Source organism: Aquarana catesbeiana, linkage group LG13 (assembly GCF_042186555.1).
Source record: "Aquarana catesbeiana isolate 2022-GZ linkage group LG13, ASM4218655v1, whole genome shotgun sequence".
Classification (NCBI taxonomy): Eukaryota; Metazoa; Chordata; class Amphibia; order Anura; family Ranidae; genus Aquarana; species Aquarana catesbeiana.
Genome location: NC_133336.1, coordinates 204,090,338 through 204,110,556, shown reverse-complemented (window position 1 = coordinate 204,110,556; position 20,219 = coordinate 204,090,338). Strand labels below are relative to the sequence as shown.

At 43.9% G+C, this 20,219-nt stretch overlaps 1 protein-coding gene across 2 annotated transcripts in view; it reads left to right on the top strand.

Annotated features, from left to right (window-relative positions):
- The window catches only part of LOC141117739 (NACHT, LRR and PYD domains-containing protein 3-like), a 498,266-nt gene extending 490,428 nt beyond the window's left edge, over window positions 1-7,838 (top strand). The window contains exons 12-13 of one of the 2 annotated variants that reach the window (XM_073610753.1): window positions 2,135-2,299; window positions 7,429-7,838. In XM_073610753.1, the coding sequence (XP_073466854.1) occupies window positions 2,135-2,299; window positions 7,429-7,477 (214 nt within the window). In that variant the 3' untranslated portion in view covers window positions 7,478-7,838. The remainder of the gene's footprint in view (window positions 1-2,134; window positions 2,300-7,428) is intronic. The other variant, XM_073610752.1, reaches the window with a different exon arrangement.
- Window positions 7,839-20,219: the final 12,381 nt, after the last annotated feature.

The following is a 20,219-nucleotide window of genomic DNA, read 5'->3' as shown; positions in this document are numbered from 1 at the left end:
CCCAACCAAAACTACCCCATCATATTGCCATCATCAAGACTGCCCCATCAAAATTGCCCCCATCAGAATTGCCCCATAAAAACTGCCCCATCAAAACTGCCCCCATCAAAATTGCCCTCATCAGAATTGCCCCAACAAAACTGCCCCATGATATTGCCACCATCAAAACTGCCCCATCAAAATTGCCCCCATCAGAATTGCCCCATCAAAACTGCCCCATCATATTGCCACCATCAGAATTGCCCCATCAAACCTGCCCCATCATATTGCCCCATCAAAACTGCCCCCATCAGAAATACCCCATCAAAACTGCCCCATCATATTGCCACTATCAAAACTGCCCCATCAAAATTGCCCCATCAGAATTGCCCCATCATATTGCCACCATCAAAACTGCCCCATCAAAATTGCCCTCATCAGAATTGCCCCATCAAAACTGCCCCCATCAGAATTGCCCACATCAAAACTGCCCCATCAGAATCGCCCCACCAAAACTACCCCATCATATTGCCATCATCAAGACTGCCCCATCAAAACTGCCCCCATCAAAACTGCCCCATCAAAACTGCCCCATCATATTGCCACCATCAAAACTGCTCCATCATATTGCCCTCATTAAAACTGCCCCATCAGAATTGCCCCCTTAAAACTGCCCCATCATATTCCTCTATTATAAATCAGTACATGGTGTGTCTGTCCCCTCCCCCGGGCTCTGTATGTAATCAGAGCTGAGATGCTCCAGCCGCCTCCCCCACCGCCCATCACTGTGTATGAGAAGCTTTGGTAACCATGGCAACAAAAGCGATGCTACGGCCCAGCGATGCCTATTGTCTCCTGGGATTGATGACAAATATATCCCAGGAGGCATTGCAGAGAGGGGAGGAAATGCTGGGCCGCGGCCGAGGACAGGAAGTGCCGACTACTATACAGTATATAAAAGTGAGTTTAAGGGAAAAATATGCCAATTCTTTATCAGCACACACAGCGGATTTGGAGGGAAATTACTTTAAAATATGGGTGGAGCTCCACTTTAAGGTCCCGTTGTCACCGGCCCACTAGCGCACGAAAAGCGCAGCTAAATCACCACTAAAGCACTGCAAAAATGACCAGCGATTTAGGGCTGTTTTATCGGCTCTGCAGTGTGAAAGGGGTCTTACTACACAAGTCACTGTATGGTGATTGGAGATGGAAGTAGTGGTGAATGGCTTGTAGCAATTCTGCTTTTTCACATTTATGAACTTTCTCTTGATATTTGTAATTTATGAGATAACTTTGTTGCTCTTCATGTTTATGTATTTTTGTACATTATATGTTATATAGATTGAAGTATCTGTGAATAGATTGGAGGAGATCTGCCCTTCCTCACATGTATGAAAGTATTTTTGTAGTGAATGGAATTGTTATTTCTGATCCCTATTGGTGGAATTATCACATCTAGTATAATATGGAAGACTGCAGCACTAGTATATAACATTCACACAATATAAATGTGACAATATAACAATAAAAGTGAGACTCCTCATCACAAAACTCCCTATAAGTGTATATATAACAATGGTATGGAGACTATTTCACTGATAACTAATGAAGAGAATTTATAATCAGCAGATATAAAATTAGTGCAGCAATATTAGTACAACATTTTCAAAAAAGTTCCAAATAAAGAACGGTAATAATAAAATCTTCTCCACACCATAAGATCAAATCCTCCACCATGATGTTCAAAGGAAATCCCAAAGTACAATGATGTCACTTTTAATCAATGAAGTTTCCACAACATGAGTGAGACTTCTGTGACCATCAAAGTGAATCTCCACAACTGAATCCAAGACTTAGCAGAAGGTTGGAGGTGAAAGCCTAGAGGTCAGTGTGAGTGTGTATGGTCCAATCCCCATACAGGAATAATGAATGGATCACACCACCTCATCCACTTCTCATCTCACATTTAGTAATTGGGATCCACAAAAAGAGAAATCCTCCAATAGTGTAGATGATCAATCGTGTTTTATAAAGTGATCTCTTATTAATGATTCCAATAAAGAGAAATGAGTTCCATTCATGTAGAGAATAGTTACATTCATTCCTGGGGGAGAAATTCATTTTCTTCTGGTAACATTCTTCTCTTCTTCTACAGATTGTATGATAATGACCTGACAGACAGTTCCTGCCCCCACCTGGCATCTGGAATAAGAAATAACCAGACACTGAGGACACTGGACCTGTCTGGGAACAATCTGGAGGGTCCTCAATTCAGGGATCTGATGGAAGCTCTGACAACAAGCCGGATAGAGGAATTACAGTGAGTATAACAGGACTGACTGAGACAATAATATTCTGGGACAGTTTTATATCTAAACCACATAAATAATATAGAAATATGAAAATGTCATCACTTTCCATCTTTAGGCTCCATAAGGCTCCATGCACACTGGGCTTAAAAAATGTCAGTTCCCTTAGCAGAAAAAAACTTTCTTATAGAGATTTTATTGTACAAAGTTTAGACGAGTTTAGGAGAGTTTTGCATTTTTTCTGCCAGAAAGCTCCAATCAGAAACATGAACCAGAAGGTTTTTTTTCCTACCTCTAAACATTGAGCTCAAAGTATGTCTTGGAACATGGAGCTGCTTCTACAGGCAGAATACAAAACTCCTATAGTAGCAGCAATGTATCAAGCCAGTGTGCATGGAGCCTAAATATCCAATACTGGACTATTACACTAGATTACCAAAAGTATTGGGACACTGGCCTTTACACACACATGAACTTTAATGGCATCCCAGTCTTAGTCTGTAGGGTTCAATATGGAGTTGGCCCACCCTTTTCAGCTATAACAGCTTCATTTCTTCTGGGAATGCTGTCCACAAGGTTTAGGAGGGTGTCTATGGGAATGTTTGACCATTCTTCCAGAAGCACATTTGTGAGGTCAGGCACTAATGTTGGATGAGAAGGCCTGGCTCGCAGACTCTGCTCTAATTCATCCCAAAGGTGTCCTATCGGGTTGAGGTCAGGACTCTGTGCAGGCCAGTCAAGTTCCTCCACCCCAAACTCGCTCATCCATGTTTTTATGGACCTTGCTTTGTGCACTGGTACACAGTCATTTTGGAACAGGAAGGAGCCATCCCCAAACTGTTCACACAAAGTTGAGAGAATGAAATTGTCCAAAATGTCTTGGTATGCTGATGCCTTAAGAGTTCTCTTCACTGGAATTAAGAGGCCAAATCCAACCCCTGAAAAACACCCCCCACAGCATAATCCCCCCTCCCCCCACACCATAATCCCCCCTCCCCCCACTCCATAATACCCCCCCACACCATAATCGCCCCTCCACCAAATGATTTGCCAGTGCACAAAGCAAGGTCCATAAAGACATAGATGAGTGAGTTTGGGGTGGAGGAACTTGACTGGCCTGCACAGAGACCTGACCTCAACCCGATAGAACATCTTTGGTATTATTTAGAGTGGAGACTGCAAGCCAGGCCTTCTAATCCAACATGATCGTTAGTATGGTGCTTTTGACAGCCAATTCCGATTTTTCGTCCGACAAAAGCTGGATGTGCAGGCTATAAAATTTTTATCGTACGTGAACTCAGCATCTGATTTTTGTTTAATCCAAAATAAATTGTGAGAGCAAGACTATGCATGCTAAGAAACGAAAGAATACATACAAAACTATTCAACACATCACGTCACTTCTGAAGTTGTATTCTGTCAGAAGGGAATTTTCATATGGAGAGTAACCTCTTCACTTTCGATATGAGACTAGCATGCCACAAAAAATGGACGAACGGTCATCCAAAAATCTGATCGTGTGTACGAGGATTAAGACTGAGATGCCATTAAAGTTCATGTGCTTGTAAAGGCAGGTGTCACAATACTTTTGGTAATATAGTGTATGTCTAAACTACATAAACCTAATAATGGAGATATATTTCATCTCCTGGTTGTCTTTATATATCACCAATATCAGACAGTTCTCTAAAGCTGGATATAAAAATATAAAACATTTAATATCTGTGCTAAAAAACATGAACAACTTTGTGCAAATCGAATGAATGAAAACCAGCCGCCAGCAGGAAGTCTGATATAGAAGTACAAATAGTATAATATAATTCTATGTATAGAGCCCTACACTGATGCCCCGTACACACGGTCGGACATTGTTCGGACATTCCGACAACAAAATCCTAGGATTTTTTCAGACGGATGTTGGCTCAAACTTGTTTTGCGTACACACGGTCGCACAAAGTTGTCGGAATTTCCAATCGCCAACCACACGGTCACGTACACCACGTACGACGAGACTAGAAAAGGCCGGTTCAGAACCAAGCGCGGCACCCTTTGGGCTCCTTTTGCTAATCTCGTGTTAGTAAAAGTTTGGTGAGAGACGATTTGCGCTTTTTCAGACTCGTGGCTTTCAGATCGTTTTCTGCTGTTCAGTTTGTGCTTGTGGGTTTGTATCTGCTCTTCAGTGCGTGCAGCAAGTTCCGCGTGACTTAGTCATTGTATTCTTGTTCGTTCGTTACTGTTTTTCAGGTCGCTCTTCACAGGCCTTGCTGTTCTTCAGTGCGTTCTGTTACTTCGTTCTGAGCAGCCGACCGTTTTCTAGCCATGTTTCGTATGCGTACTCCTCGTAGAGTTTGTGCTGTGCGGGGGCTTGGTGTTGGGGTCCTGACCTTGACACAAGTCCAGTCCATGAACAGGGTGGGGAGGAGTTCATGGACCAAGAATTGGTTGCTTCAGCGTGACGAGTTCTCTCATATGCCTTTGCTCCGTGAGATTCGTGTGAATAATCCTGATGATTTCAGGAACTTTCTCCGGATGACGGACCCCGTGTTTCACCGTCTGTTGGCTTCGCTGACCCCCTATATCAGCAGGCAGGATACCTGCATGAGGCAAGCCATCACTCCGGAGCAGAGGTTGGTCGCTACCCTGCGGTATTTGGCCACAGGGAGAAGCCTGCAGGACCTCAAGTTCTCGACAGGCATCTCCCCCCAGGCTCTTCTTTGTGGACATTTACTGCTTGTGTTTGTTTTAGCTGACCCTGACAGAAATGTGTGGAGTTCAGAAAATGTCGTGATTGTGTAACCTTATACAAAGCACTGTTGGCTGTTATTTACTAAATGCAAAGACACTTTGCACTACTACACTGAAACTGCACTTGTAGTGCAAAGAGTATTTGCTCTTAGGAAATTACCCCCATTTTCTCATCAAACAACAATTACATCACCCCAAAAGTGTTGTAGCATTGAGACAATAATCCACACATTCTTGATGAACAATCTTTTTAATACCAGCACAATCACATGTGCATTTACCAAAGGTTTTTTTGACAAACCGACATGTTTGTTGTATAACAATTTTTGTGGTGTCATTATCCAAAATCAAAATGTGCATTTTATAGAAAACAGGCCTCTGTAAAACCCACAAGAAAGACACAAATCTTGATCTTACAAACGTCACATTTGGTAGAACGTGAAGGCAATATCAGACATGAGTATTTAGGAACTGTGTTTGATATTGCGTTCAGATGGGGGGAAATCACTCCAGGAAAAGCCAAATTTGGAAGATGCACACAAATTTCCCAATGTCAACATGTGCTATCTGCCATCACGGGGGATCAAGGGACGTGTTTTGGGGGAGAAAGCCCTTCCTCACCGCTACTTTATTATTGAGGAAGGCGTTGCACCCCCAAAATGCGTCCATTGATCTCCCGTGATGGCAGATAGCACATGTTGGCACACTGTGTGCATCCTCCAAATTTGGCTTAGGGAAAAATCACAAAAACATTTCGCACATTGTAGCACACAAAAGAAGAAAGTGATTTGGAGGGGCTTTAAACTCGCCCCAAAACATCAATGATGTTTTTATATTTTGGAATAACATCATTGATGTTTTGCTTGATGTTTTCCAATTGTAAATTACACCCCATGATCTCCCCGATCAGGATCTGGGCACTTTCGGATGTGAAAGGATCTTCATCCACACCCTCACGATCACCTAAAAAGAGAGGAACCCCAAAATAAATTAGGTTTAAAAAAAATGCCGCCATCCATCTCTTATCTGAGCCTGTGGTTGCAGACACTCACCTGTTGTGGTGACTAGTTCCACCACGTCTTCTTCCTCCTGCTCATCTTGTGTTGGGGGGATTTCCCCTTCTTCCAGAGGGGGGGGCTCTGGTCTCCTCGGATGAGGGGTGTCCTCCGAGTCTTTGCTCCCCTATGTAAAACAAAAATGGTATAATTAGCACACAGATATTTTATGGCAGAACTATAAAGATGAAACATTGCTTGGAAGTGGGGTACAATTGTCAATTTTAGCAGAGTTCCAAGATGTAGCTTTTTTAGTGTCCTTTGTCAAGCTGCAATACTTTACCTGTTTGGTACAAGCTTCACAGATGGAGACCCCCCTATAGTATACACTGGAGCACCTGTGTGGGCCCCCTAATAAAAAGGGTGTTCTTGTGTCCCACACTAGTGCTCCAGTGTCCAGATGTGAAAACAGCTGCTCAGTGTCCTCTCCTTACACACAATCTAGTTTGCATTTCATTCTAGTAACAAAGCCATCTACACAACCCAATTCTTTGAAGACAAGTATAGGGCGTCAAAATGGTGGCCAAATGCATATGGCCTAAACAATGGTATTTTATTGTCCGAAATAAAAATGTGTGATCCGAACGAATAATGTGCCCATGAACATGAAAGTTGCCATTTTAAACTGTACAACAGTTCCTAAAAGCACATGGAGCAGCACAAACGTAATAAACACCAAAAGAATAGGAACACAGCACAACTACTTACTTTTTTGCAGCACTCTCCGGATGTTTCTGTACTGCTCATGTTCTCGTAATTTGAGGTCCGACCACCGCTTCCTGAGCTGATCTTTGGATCGTTGTACCCCAAAATTCCGGTGCAGACTCCTGACCACTTTCGCCATGATCTTGGCCTTTCAGACATTGGTGTTGGGGTAAGGCCCATAATTTCCCTCATAGTCGGCCCTCTTCAGGATGTCCACCATCTCCAACATCTCCCCAAAGGACATATTTGAGTCCTTTAATCTCCTTATGGATCGGGACGTTTCAGGCTCCGGCCTTTCCTCCTCCTCCTCCTCGTTGCTACAGTTAGCAAGCACCTGCTGTCTATCCGCCATGTGCTCTTCCCCCACTGCGCCGAACGAAAAGGGGCGGGGAATAGACTAGAAAGAACTTCAGGGGCGGACGGAGTTATACGCATGCGCAGTGTGTATAAATCGTAACGCGCGCGTCTTACGTACGATCTGTGAGCGGAGGAAGGAGCATCGGAGACGCCGATCGTGCTAACGAAGGTAGGATCTAAACTTGGGCCTATACTGCTTCGAAATGGAAGCCTATATTGTAACAAGATTAGGGGAGTTTGGCCTGACATTAGGGTTTGTCTTGTGTTGTGTCTTGCAGAGAAAATGGATGGGTTCAACGACCACAATTTCCTGCCCCTGTTTATTGACAAGTACAGAGAGCTGCCCTGTCTGTGGCAGGTCAGACACCCCCATTATAACCACAAACAGAAGAGGCAGGCAGCGCTGGAGAAACTGCTGGAGTTGGTGAAGCCGGTGGTCCCCACAGCAACCATCACCTATTTGAAAGCTTAAATTGGTGGCCTGAGGAGCACATATCTTAGGGAGAGCAAGAAGGTCACAGATTCCCAGAGATCTGGAGCTGCAGCAGATGACATTTATGTCCCCAGGCTGTGGTACTACGAGAGACTGCGATTTCTGTCAGACCAGACTGAAGTCAGGGAATCCCTCTCCACTCTTCCTTCCACGCTTCCTTCCATACCAGCTGAGGCTTCTGATGTCCAACCTGGGCCTTCCAGCCAGGAAGAAGTGGAGGAGCCCAGCTGGAGTCAGGTATAGCATTCTTCTACAGATTTCTGGTCAATAAATAAATGTTTTTTTTTTTTTTTTTTAAGAATAATTTTTATTGAAATTTAACATGCGTACAAATTAAGAAGATACATCAGGTTTCTTCAGCCGAAGTTGGTTAATGATACAAAGAAAAAACAAATGATACAGACATATTGAATATGAGTCCACATATAATATCACTTGTAATTTTCAGTGAATGTATTGTTGTCAATGTTATCAACAACAGTGTTGGTAAACTATGCCGTTTTGTAAAACATATGTAAGTACTTATCTTTTTTTTTTTTTCCATAAAGATTTTATTATGAAGAGAAAAATATATCACATACAGAAATCGTACATAGAATCTTGTACAAAAGTCATTTAGCTTAAAGAACAAATAACATTGGATTCATATGTTTTCCAACAAAATGTTAGTAGGCGGTTGATCTGGAGAGGGATTTATGTTAATGTTGGAAGCCAAAAACGTGGAACTTCTTAACAAAGTGTTATATTCCAGTGCCGAGCTCCCCCCACTCACATCATCATTCGGCGAGTATTAAGGGGAGAGCCGAGCACCGGGCCAGTCCCGGGTAAGGTTCAGAGAACGTCGATACCCCCCCGGGCATAAATGTTAGAAGTCTCGAAGTTCCCGGATCGACAAGTGGGTGCCCTCATCAAAGGGCCTAGTATACATAAGATCACTGTACAATGGTTGCAAACTAAAGAAGGGAGAATAGAGTAGTCTAAAAAGTAAAGAGAGGAGGAAAGGAGAGGAGAAAAGGGGGAGGGGGGTAGAGAAGGAGGGGGAAGAGGGAAGAGGTAGGGAAAAAAAGAAGAAAAGCGGGGAAAGAAGGGATGGGGGAGTACTCAAGAGAATAAGGGAGGAGTTCTTCAAGGTGAAAGAGTAAAATAGTAAAGAGAGGACAGGATGAAAAGGTGGGTAGACCCCCAGGATTGTAGATGTGGGAGCCTAAAGTGAGTCATGGGTTAAAGAGAGTCGTATTAGGTAGGGAGGGAAGGGGAAGGGGTTTAGTGCGACGAGTGAGGTGTATATTAAAGAAAAGAGGGGGTAGAGAGGGTTGCGTTTGGAAGTAAGGCAAGTGACAGTAGAAGAGGGTGGCTCCGGGGTGTGACCAAGTCCTCCCCCCCCAAACCCTGCAGGAGAGGCACCAGCAGGGGTGCCTTCCTGAGTGAACACAGTTATGTTTGTGTGGAGGCTCGTGGAAGGTATTGGCGGTATCCCTCAGTGGTCGTGAAGTGTATCCAACAGGACCATGTGGCCGTGAACTTCTGAGTCCTGTCCTGAGAAACGTGAATGAGCTCTTCCATGTCTTTCGTTTTGGAAATTCTTGTACACCATTCACCAATTGATGGAACCGATGTTGATTGCCAGTGTTTAGGGATGCATAATCTAGCAGCATTCACCAGATGCATCGCTAGGGATTTGAAGTAGTTTCGTTTGGATAATGAGGTATGGTGTAGAAGGTATTGGGCTGGAGTATAGTCAAGAGTAAATGTGGTAATTTGTGTTATTAATTTGTGGACCTCCTTCCAAAAGGGCTGGAGGATTGCGCAGTCCCACCATATGTGGAGCATTGTACCCACCTCCACTCCACAACGCCAGCAAGTGTTGGGAATAGTGGATTTGAATTTGTGAAGTCTGGAGGGGGTTCTATACCACCTAGTAGCTATCTTGTATCCATTTTCTTGTGTAGTTACATTCAGAGAACCTTTGTGTATGTACTCATGGACCTTATTCCATTCCTCATTAGTTAAGGGTGTCGGAAGGTCTCTGTTCCATGCACTCTGGGAAGGTGAGATTGTGGGTGTCAAGGGGTCATTTAGCAGAGTGTACAAAAGAGAGATGAGGTGTCTTTGTGGCTAGGCTCTAGTCACGCACGAATCGTTGATGTCACTACTGGAAAATTATATGTTCACATATGTATTGTTTACATTTTCTTACATTGTTGTTCAATAAATATTATTATTTTAGCTGATTGTTCATTATGCTTACCTACACAACTCAGCCAATTTTTCCTTAAAATCCCACCCCTTGAGGAGGGTCGTTGCCTAGCCCTTCCCTTTCCCCCCCCCCACTTCCTCGCTCTCCCTTCCCCTTCCCCCTCTTCCCTTTCCACCCCTCCTCTTTCCTCATACCGAGGTGTCTTTGTGGGATTTTACGGTGACACAGGGTTTCAAACTGAGTGAGCTGTTTAATCCCGTGGGTTTGATTGGCGTGGGATTCCAGAAAGTGTCTGATTTGCCTGTAAGTCCAGAAGGAAAATGCAGAGGTTTTGGATATTTCTATGAGTTTTTCATGGGGCGTGATTTTCCCATCCTGATAGAAGTGCATGATTAGAACGTCTTCATGTGGCCATTCTTTCTGTAGAAAGTTAGTGTGGGAGCCTGGGGGGAAATCAGGATTTCCTCTCAGGGAAGTTAAGGGGCCCGGGATTGAGGCTAAGTTCCCCTTAAGTGATGCTTTTTTGAATGCTAATAGGGATGGATAGATTAGTGGGTGTGTCATTATTGATTGTGGCCAGTGCTTAGGGGGTAACCATGGGATTAAGTGTAAAGGAAGATGTGACACAGCATTTTCTAGGGGAATCCAGGATTTCTTAAGGGAGTGGATATTCCAATCTGCTATCCTCGTGAGATGGCTTGCACTATAGTATTTGTTCAGATCTGGCAGTCCTATTCCGCCTCTGGATTTGGGTAAGGTGAGTCTAGAATATTTAATGCGGGGGGGGGAGTCCCTCCATAAAAAAGTTGAGCATATTTTTTGATATGTTGTGAAAAAGTTAATTGGTAGGGCTATAGGTATTGTTTGTATGAGGTAAAGAAGGCGCGGTAAGATAAGCATTTTAATTAAAGCTGCTCGTCCAAACCAGGAAACATTTAACGTCTTCCATTCCTTAAGGAAATTTTGGGCTTTAAGAAGAGCTACCTGGAAGTTCAGTGTGTATAGGTTTGATAAAATGGGTGGGATTTGTATTCCCAGGTAGGTGAGGGCATTTTTTTGCCATTGAAACGGAAAGGATTCCTGGCAGCTTGTCACTTCTTGGGGGGGAAGTGAGATATTCAGGGCCTGTGATTTAGTGTGGTTGATCTTTAAGTTGGATATTTTGTTAAAGAGATCGATTTCCTGTAGAAGATTTGGGAGAGAGACACGGGGAGCTTGTAATGAGAGCAAGATGTCGTCGGCGAATGCCGCAACCTTGTACTCTCTCCCTTTTACCACAATGCCCCGAATATCAGGATTGTTTCTTAGTTTGTTGAGGAAGGGCTCTAAGGTAAGGATATATAGAAGTGGTGATAGGGGGCATCCCTGACGTGTCCCGTTCTTGACCGAGAAGGCGCCCGACAGGAGGCCGTTGACTCTAACTGCAGCGGAGGGACCAGAGTACAGGGCCATAATAGAGGAAAGCATACGGTTTCCGATCCCAATCGCCGAGAGAGTTTCGTACATGTAGTCCCAGGCCACCCTGTCAAACGCCTTCTCGGCATCTAGAGAGAGAAGAAAGCCCTGGGTTTTAGTGGCCGAAATCCAGTGGTGTAAGTTTAACGTGCGGATTACGTTGTCTCGGGCTTCTCTACCCGGGACAAACCCCACCTGGTCCAGGGATATAAGGTTTGGTATTAAGGGGAGTAGTCTAGTAGCAAGGATTTTTGCGTACAATTTGATGTCTACGTTTAATAGGGATATTGGCCTGTAGTTCGCGACTAATGAAGGATCTTTACCCTCTTTTGGTATGACCGTGATATGGGCCATTAGCATCCTGGAGGGATCAAATTGGGCATCAGCTAATGTGTTGAATGTGGCTAAGAGTGTAGGGGAAAGAATGTCTGCGAATGTTTTATAGTATTGGAGAGTGTATCCGTCGGGACCAGGGCTTTTGCCAAGTTTCATTTGTTTAATTGCCACATCAATTTCAGTTAAAGATATGGGTTTATCAAGTTCTAGTTTAAGTTGGGGTGATATAGGCTTGGGGCTATATTTGGAGAGGAAGGATTTAATGAGGTCAGATCGGGTTTTCTGTGCGTTTTGAGACCTTTGATCAGGACATAAGTTATATAGTTTTGAGTAAAAAGTCTCAAATTCTCTAGCTATTTCCTCGTTCTTGACCAGAAGATCCCCCTTGGAATTGCGTAGGTGATGTATTCTGGTAGAGGTTTTAGAAGATTGGACCGAACGTGCCAGCAGGCGGCCACACTTGTTCCCTTGCTCGTAAAAGATTCTCTGGGAAAGAATGTAGCGTCTACTAGAGCGTCTGTCCAGTTCTATTTTTAAGAGAGAGCGTGCGTGGGATAGTTCTTGTAAAGTGGCGGCTGCTTGTGTCTGTTTGTGTGCTCTTTCCAGGGATTTAATTGTTCCGATAAGTGAGTTAATAAGTTCTTGGTTCCGTTTTTTGGTTTTAGCTGCCAGTGACATCAGCTCCCCCCGGACCACACACTTATGAGCCTCCCATAGGGAGATAGGAGATATCTCAGGTGACGCATTCTCAGCAAAGTAGTTGAGGATGCATGTGCGTATGTGATCTAGGGAGACCGGATCCCCCAGCAGTGAAGGGTTAAATCGCCATACTTTAGTTCGGGGTTGGATTTCAGGGAAGGTTAAAGTGACCGTGATGGGGTGGTGGTCTGATAAAAACATGGGTTCTATCGTAGATTGATTTAAAAAAGAGAGATCGGATTGGGAGAGGAAAAAGTAGTCTATTCTGGAATATTTTTGGTGTGGGGCAGAGAAAAATGTGTAATCTTTTACTGTGGGTGATAGTGTGCGCCATGTGTCATGAAGAGTCAGGTTTTGCAATTGGGTTTTGATCTGGCGTAGGGCCTTGTATGTTAGGGCAGAAGAGCCTGATGATGAGTCCATTAGTGGATTTAAGGGTACGTTGAAATCTCCTCCAAGGAGAACTAATCCTTCCTGGAAGGTTGTCAGTCGGTCGCAGATGTCTCTGAAGAAGGAGACTTGATGTTCATTGGGACAATAGACGTTTGCCAATGTGATTGGTTTATTTGCGTATTTCCCTTTAAGGAAGATATATCTACCCGCCGGGTCAATTAATGAGTCTGAGAGAAAAAAGTTTGCATGTTTGGAGATTAATATTGAGACACCTTTCGTTTTGGCATCTGGGTTGGTGGCGTGGTGAGCTATACGATATGTATTGTTGGTAAGCTTAGGTATTGTGTCGGAGCGGAAGTGGGTCTCTTGCAAAAAAATAAAATGGGCTTTATGTTTAGAGAGAGATGTCAAGACCTGGGAGCGTTTCTCAGGAAGGTTAAGACCTTTCACGTTGAGGGATATACATTTTAGCGTTAATGAAAGATCAGGTAATGATTTCGAATGCATGGTTATACACTTGTTTGCGTCTGGGGGTCAGGCCCCACCAAAGTGTAATTCGGTCAGTAGTGGAGGATAATGTGGGGGGGTTGTCAGGGGGGGGGCTGAACAGGGTTAGTGAACCCCCGGAGCCAAGAAGCCGAACAAGAGAGAGAGAAAAATAGCAAAGGGAGGGAGAAGAAAAAGGAGGGGGAAGAGGAGAGAAGAGAGGGGGAGGAGGGATGCGGAGAAATAAAGTAAAAGTTGGTTTAGAGTGTAGGGAGCAACGAAGGAAGGGAACGAGAAAAGAAAGTGGTAAGAAGAGGAGGAGAGAAAAAAGAGGAGTAAGTAGGGTAAGATAGGACAAGGGAAAAGGTAGGAATCGAGTAGGGAAGATACACCAGAGGCGAGGTTTAGAAAATCTGCCTCGCCTAGGGGGAGAAAAAAGGAGTTCTGGAGTATCAGCTGGTGTCCTTAGGGACTTGCTGTGTGGGGGAGCGAGAAAAGACGGGGAACCTCAATCGGGTGTGGATCGGGGGACAGATCCGCCTCTCTGCTTAAGTGGAGAAATATAAGTTGAAGGTTTGTAATTTTGTGTTTATGTGATTTTAAGGGGGAGCCCACTTAACATTATATTCTACTTTTGAGCCACCGGTGTCACGGAAGGTGATCCGTGAATAGAAACATAATACAATCCTCAGAAAAACAAAAACTTAATACAACATAGTAGAGGTAGCCTATAGGTTGTAACCGTTACCTAATCAGCCATGTATTGAGTTTATCCAACATAGGGGAGAAAATAACAGTGTAATACCCCTAGAACAGACCTAAAAATAATAACAAGAATACTGATAACCGCTATCCGGTGCACATTATGGGAGATATATCGAACATAAATTTTTCCCCTGCTAGGTGGAAAGCTAATCACTATCTTTAGAGGTGAAAGCTAAAATGGCAGTTCTCGTGAGGGGGGTCAAAGGTGAGGGTGAAGGAGGGGAGGGCTGGATGGGTGGGGGGAGTAGATGTAGGGGACGTTGGGAGGAAGAGGGAAGGAAGGGAGGAGGGAGAGGGAGGATGGATGGTGTGGGACAGGGGATACTAAAAAGAAAGAAGAAAAAAAAAAAAAAATTTTTTATCCACATTTGAATGGCAGGATCATAATACGCGATCAAGAGGTTGTAAGGTTATAGCTTATTAGATACCCCCTATGGGGAACCCATTCATCAGGTAGAGCTTATTGTATGTGTTCTAGTTCCTGTGATAGGTGGATAGCTCACTGAGGACCAGGGACGTCCAGGTTAGTGAAAACTCTCCTACCCACTACAAGTATAGGTTGCGTGGGAAGTGGTTAAGATCAAAGTGAGAGGTTGGAACCCCCCTAAGGGGCTCTTCGGATCGGGTAAGGACCCCGTCCCTGGTGGTCAGGATAGCCATGCGTTTACCTTTGCTAAATACATAAAATCATATACCTTAATGATATCGCTCTTTAAACATTGTTTTTAACTGTTAATGATAAACATGCTTTATCTTCTATTGTGGGTAATGAAGAAGTACTCAACCTTATCTTACGGAGGTAGAGGGAAGGCAGACCCCAGTCCGCTCTGTAAGCTATTCGAGTTAAGTGGTTTTGGGGTGTGTGCATTTGTGGAAAAGATCGGTAAGGTCTGCTGTACCTCCACCCCCGGCAAGATTACTCAAGGCCTAAAAAGAACAGAAAAGAAAAAAAAAAAAAAAAAAAAGGGGGGGGAGGGGGGAGGGGGGGATTTGAAGATCTGATCTTCTAGGTCCTGAATGTCATTTTCCAGAGGGAGACTTGACCAGTTTGTGAGACGTGAGAAAGTGCCTGTATATCGTACAAGGGAAAAGTCGGGTAGGGGCGAATCGGGTGAGGGTGAGAAGTGACAGGGGATAACAAGAAGTTGCATTCCTGATATATGGCTTAAAGCACGATAGGAGATCAGGGGGAAGTGTTCAGCGGGGGTTAAGACAGTAACTCACTGCTGCTGCGGCATGGCTGGGCGGGTGACGTCAGTCCTCCGGATGATTGCGTCCCGGGGGGGACAGCGGAGCACAAGCAGGGCTTCGTTGGTAGAGATCTCGACGGGATGAGTGTGCTTTCGGGGATGCCGATCCTGCCTTGCGTCTGCGTGATCTCTGGCGTGGTGCTTTCGGGGATGGGTTGAGGGTAACCGGATGCCATGGCTCCGAAGGGAAGAAGAGGTCATACCATTCCGGAAGCTCAATCCGTGGGATATCGAGTTGATCGCAGAAGTTCTTCAGGTCCTCTGGTGTGCGGAGAATGGCAGAGCGTCCCCTGGTGGACGCAGTTAGGGCAAAGGGAAATTTCCAGCGATACTGGATGTTCCTGGCGCGTAGTGCATCTAATAAAGGTCTTAGGGCTCTTCTGTTTTGTAGTGTAATCTGTGATAAGTCCTGAAAAAGCTTTACTTCGGTCCCATTAAAGATTACTCGGCCTCTTTCCCTGGCTTTCCGTAAGATTTCCTCTTTAAGGGGAAAGTTAACCAGACAACACACAATATCTCTGGGTGGTTCATTCTCCCTGGGCTGGGGACGTAGAGCACGGTGGGCCCTCTCCATATCTATGGGTGAGTCTGCAGGCCGTCCTATTAGGTCATTGAATAGAGTACACAGGGTTTGCTGTGTTGAGTTTGGGTCAATACTTTCAGGTATCCCCCTTACTCTTATGTTATGGCGTCGGCCGCGATTATCGAGGTCCTCGACGTGCCTATGGAGATCGAATATTTGGGAGAGTTGTGAATCATAGGCAGATTGGACCTGGCGGATGGCTGCTGCGTGAGTCACGGTTGTTTGTTCTACCGTGTCAATGCGGTGTGCGATCGCCTGCATGTCCGACTTTAAGTCAGCAATAGCTGCCGTCACCGTGCTTTTAATGTCCGATGCTACTTTTTCCAGGTCGAACAGGTTTAGCATGTGTGCTCGTCCGGTATCGGTTGTGGGAGTGGCAGAACTCATGGTCTGCATGTCGGATAGTTCAGTAGGAGAGGTCGGCGCCTGGGCCTGTGAGGCCGCGTGTGCGGACAGTCTTTGGGTGCGGAATATGTCAGGGATGTTTCTGCTCAGCTGCGTACCTGGATCTAGTGTGATCCGAGACGATGAGGAACTCCGGGTGGATCTGCTCATGCTGAATTCAGGGTGTGGGCTCCCCTTCAAGCTAAGATCTGTCCCCGGATCGCAGGAGCTCTTGGCTTATGCTGCCATCTCGGTCTCCGTCCAGGCCACGCCCCCGTAAGTACTTATCTTTAATGAATATGTGATACTTAATCAAACTTGTTCCTTGTTTTGTATTAACCCGTTGAGGTAAAGATTATGGTGTTAGATCAACACACCATTAGTGCAAAAACTGTTAAGAGATAAAGGAAGAAGAAAAGCAAAACTAAATAAAAAAAAACAAAGAAAGGAAAGGAAGGAAATGGTTATCTTATGTGGGTGTCCCACTACAGGTAACAGATTATACCAAGCTTTGGTACATTGTGTTCCATATATTCCAATTAGACGTGTATTTTGCTTGAGTGCCATCTTTGAATGCCATTATTTTTTCATACTCAGAAATTATATTGATTTTTGTTTTCAGTTCTCTTACGCTTGGGATTTCATTGGATTTCCATCTGCTCACCAATAAGGACCTGGCAGCAAATAGAATATGCATCGCTATTGATCTGACTAGGATAGGGTAGTCTACCATGTTTATACTTAAAATTGCTTTCTCAGCTGAAGGTGTGGTGAAAACACCTGTGGTTTTCGCTATTAATTTGAATATTTCTGACCAGAAGCTTCTAATATGCTGGCAAGACCAGAGCATGTGGACCAGGGTTCCCACCTGCCCGCACCCTCTCCAGCACAAGTTAGAGTTTTCACTGGAGAATTTCGCCATCATGTATGGCGTGTAATGCCATCTTGCTAATAATTTTGCCGCCAGTTCCTCATAGTTGGAGCACCTCAAGAATCTGCGGTTACACTGGAATGCTAGTGACCATTGTTTATCAGTGAATTTTTGGCCCAGTTCTGTCTCCCATCTATTTAGAGTATTGAATTTCGTGAATGTTCTTTTGTCATGGATTAGGGTATACATCTGGGATATGCCTTTTGCTTTTAGGTTGGTGGATTGAAGATATTTCCATGCTTGTGTTGGGATTTGAGAGTCAGATACTTTCCATGTCTTAAACCATGAAACTATCTGTAGGTATGTCAAGAATTCTGAGGGGTTTAGGTTGAATCTTTCCTGCAGTACACCAAAAGGAGCTACACTGATTGTACTTGTTATGTCTTCCAGTAATAGAATGTTTACTTTGTGCCATTGTGTCAAGGAGACATTCGGGATCAGCCAGTGAAGTGCTTCTAGTGGGATAGGAATTTCCGTGTGGCTCGCTTTGGGATTGGTGAACTTTTTTAGATGAGACCATGCCTGTAAAGTGGCCTGTATAGTGGGATGGTTAATTTGAACTACGATTGGATGTATGTTGTGTGCTAGTATAAGTGATTGAAGGGATCTGGGGTAAATCCAGTTTTGTTCTAGTTGGCACCAATGTTTTGTCTCTTTTTGGCTAAACCAGTTTCTCAGTTGATCTAGAATTGCTGCAGCGTGATAGTCTTTTAGATTTGGAATTCCTAGACCTCCCACCTCTTTGTGTTTCCCTTGCATTTGGGCTGGGAATCTAGTTCTTTTGCCTTCCCAGATAAAGTTTGTCATTTGTGTTTGCATAGCTTTGAAGAATGGGGTTGGGATAGGTATTGGGAGGGCCCTGAAGAGGTACATTAGTTTTGGTAAAAGTAGCATTTTATATGCTGCTAGGCGGCCGTGCCATGAAAGGTGAAGTTTCTGATATTTAAGAATATCTTTTTTGAAGTCATTCAATAAAGGTTGGTAGTTGAGTTGGAATAGTTTGGCTACGGGTGTTGTTAGTTGTAATCCTAGGTAGGAGATAGAATCTGTGGACCATGGGTATGGGAAGTCTTTTTGCATGGTTGATTTAGTGGTTTTGTCAATTGCTATTCCTAAAATACTGGATTTGGAGGCATTAACTTTATAATATGCTACTTTGCTGAATTGTGTTAGTGTTGCGTGTGCTGCTTTTAATGATTTGTACGGGTCAGATAGTGTTAAGATAACGTCATCTGCGAATAATGATATTTTGTGTTCATTATCTTGGGATGGGATGCCTCTGATCATTGTGTTACTTCTAATTGTTTCTGCTAGTGGTTCCATAATCAATGCGAAGATTAAGGGTGACAATGGGCACCCCTGTCTTGTCCCATTTGTTATTTGAAAATTTCTAGAGAACAAACCTTCGGTGAAAACATATGCTGATGGGGATGAGTACAGGGCTAGAATTGCCTGCTGAATTGGGCCTATCAGACCGAATTTCTCTAGTACCCTGGCCAAATATCTCCAGTGGACTCTATCAAAGGCCTTCTCCGCATCCAAAGTAAGGAGCAGAGAAGGCCTTCGAGACTCCTCCGCAAGATGGATTATATTTACCATTCTCCTAGTAGCGTCATTCGTTTGCCTGCCTGATACAAAACCCACTTGGTCTTGATTGATGAGAACTGGTAATAACAAAGACAATCTATTGGCTATAATCTTAGCGTATAATTTCACATCCACATTCAACAAAGAGATGGGTCTGAAATTTTGTGGAGCAGAGAAGTCCTTACCGGGTTTTGGCAGCGTTATAATAGTAGCAGTTAACATATCTTTTGGGAACGAGGCATTGGACATTGCGGCATCAAAGACCTGCTTTAGGTAAGGGGATAATTCCGTTTGAAACAGTTGATAATATTCAGATGAATAGCCATCTGGTCTTGGTGACTTACCATGAGGCATGTTTTTAATTGTTTTCTCAATTTCATGGGTAGTAAAGGGTAAGTTTAGTTTGTTAAGTGCTGGTTGTGGGACTTTTGGAAGGTTTATGGCTTCCAGAAATTCTGAGATCAGATTGTCTGAAGGTTGGGATGTGTTAGGGTCGTCCTTGAGGTTGTATAATGCCTCATAGTAGTCACAGAAAGCGTCTGCTATTTCTTTGGGGTTAAAGACTTTTTTTTTTGATTTTGGGTTCTCTATGTGCGGAATTCTTTGTTTTGCCATTTTTTCTTTTAATTGGTTTGCCAGCAGTTTCCCCGCCTTGTTGCTGCAACGGTAGTTTTGTGCTTTTAAGGTGCGAAGGCGGTTCTCCTGCTGAGAAACCAGGGTGGTTCTTAATTCTTGTCTGGCATAGAATAATAGGTCTCTTGTCTTTTGGGTAGAATTTTGTTTGTTGGATGATTCTAGGGACTTCATTTTATTGAGCAGGTCATTAACCCTCGCCGCCCTCTGCCTCTTGGCCCTAGCGCTTAGTTGTATTAAAAGTCCTCTCATGACCACCTTATGAGTGTTCCACAGCGTGAAAGGGTCAGATACCGAAGGAGCATTAATTTCAAAAAATTCTTTTAGTGAACTTCTAAGTGATTTAAGATTTTCTGGTTTGGACATAGTAAAAATGTCGTTCCGCCATCTATTCGCTCCTGTCTCGGCATTCCTCCCTCCCACGCTAATGGAAACTGGAGCATGGTCAGACCAGGATATAATATCAATGTCTGATTTTACAATTTTCTGTAATAAAAATTTGTCTACCAAAAATAAATCTATGCGCGAGTAGGTGTTATGCACATTAGAAAAAAAGGTAAAATCCTTCTCTGAAGAATGTTGGCATCTCCATACGTCGAATAGTTCTGATGTGTTGATACATTTTCCCAGTGTTGTTCTTCGGTAAGTCACTTGCTTAGGGTTAGTGCAGTCAATGGTTTTGTCAGGTATTGCGTTGAAATCTCCGCACAAGATTACATGACCCTGTTTCAGGGATTCTACTTTTTTCCAAATTTTTTTAAGGAATCTCAATTGGTTGTTGTTTGGCAGGTATATGTTAACCAGAGTGTACTTTACTGCAGAAATTTCGCATACTAGTATGATATACCTGCCTGAAGTGTCCAGATGAGTTGTGATT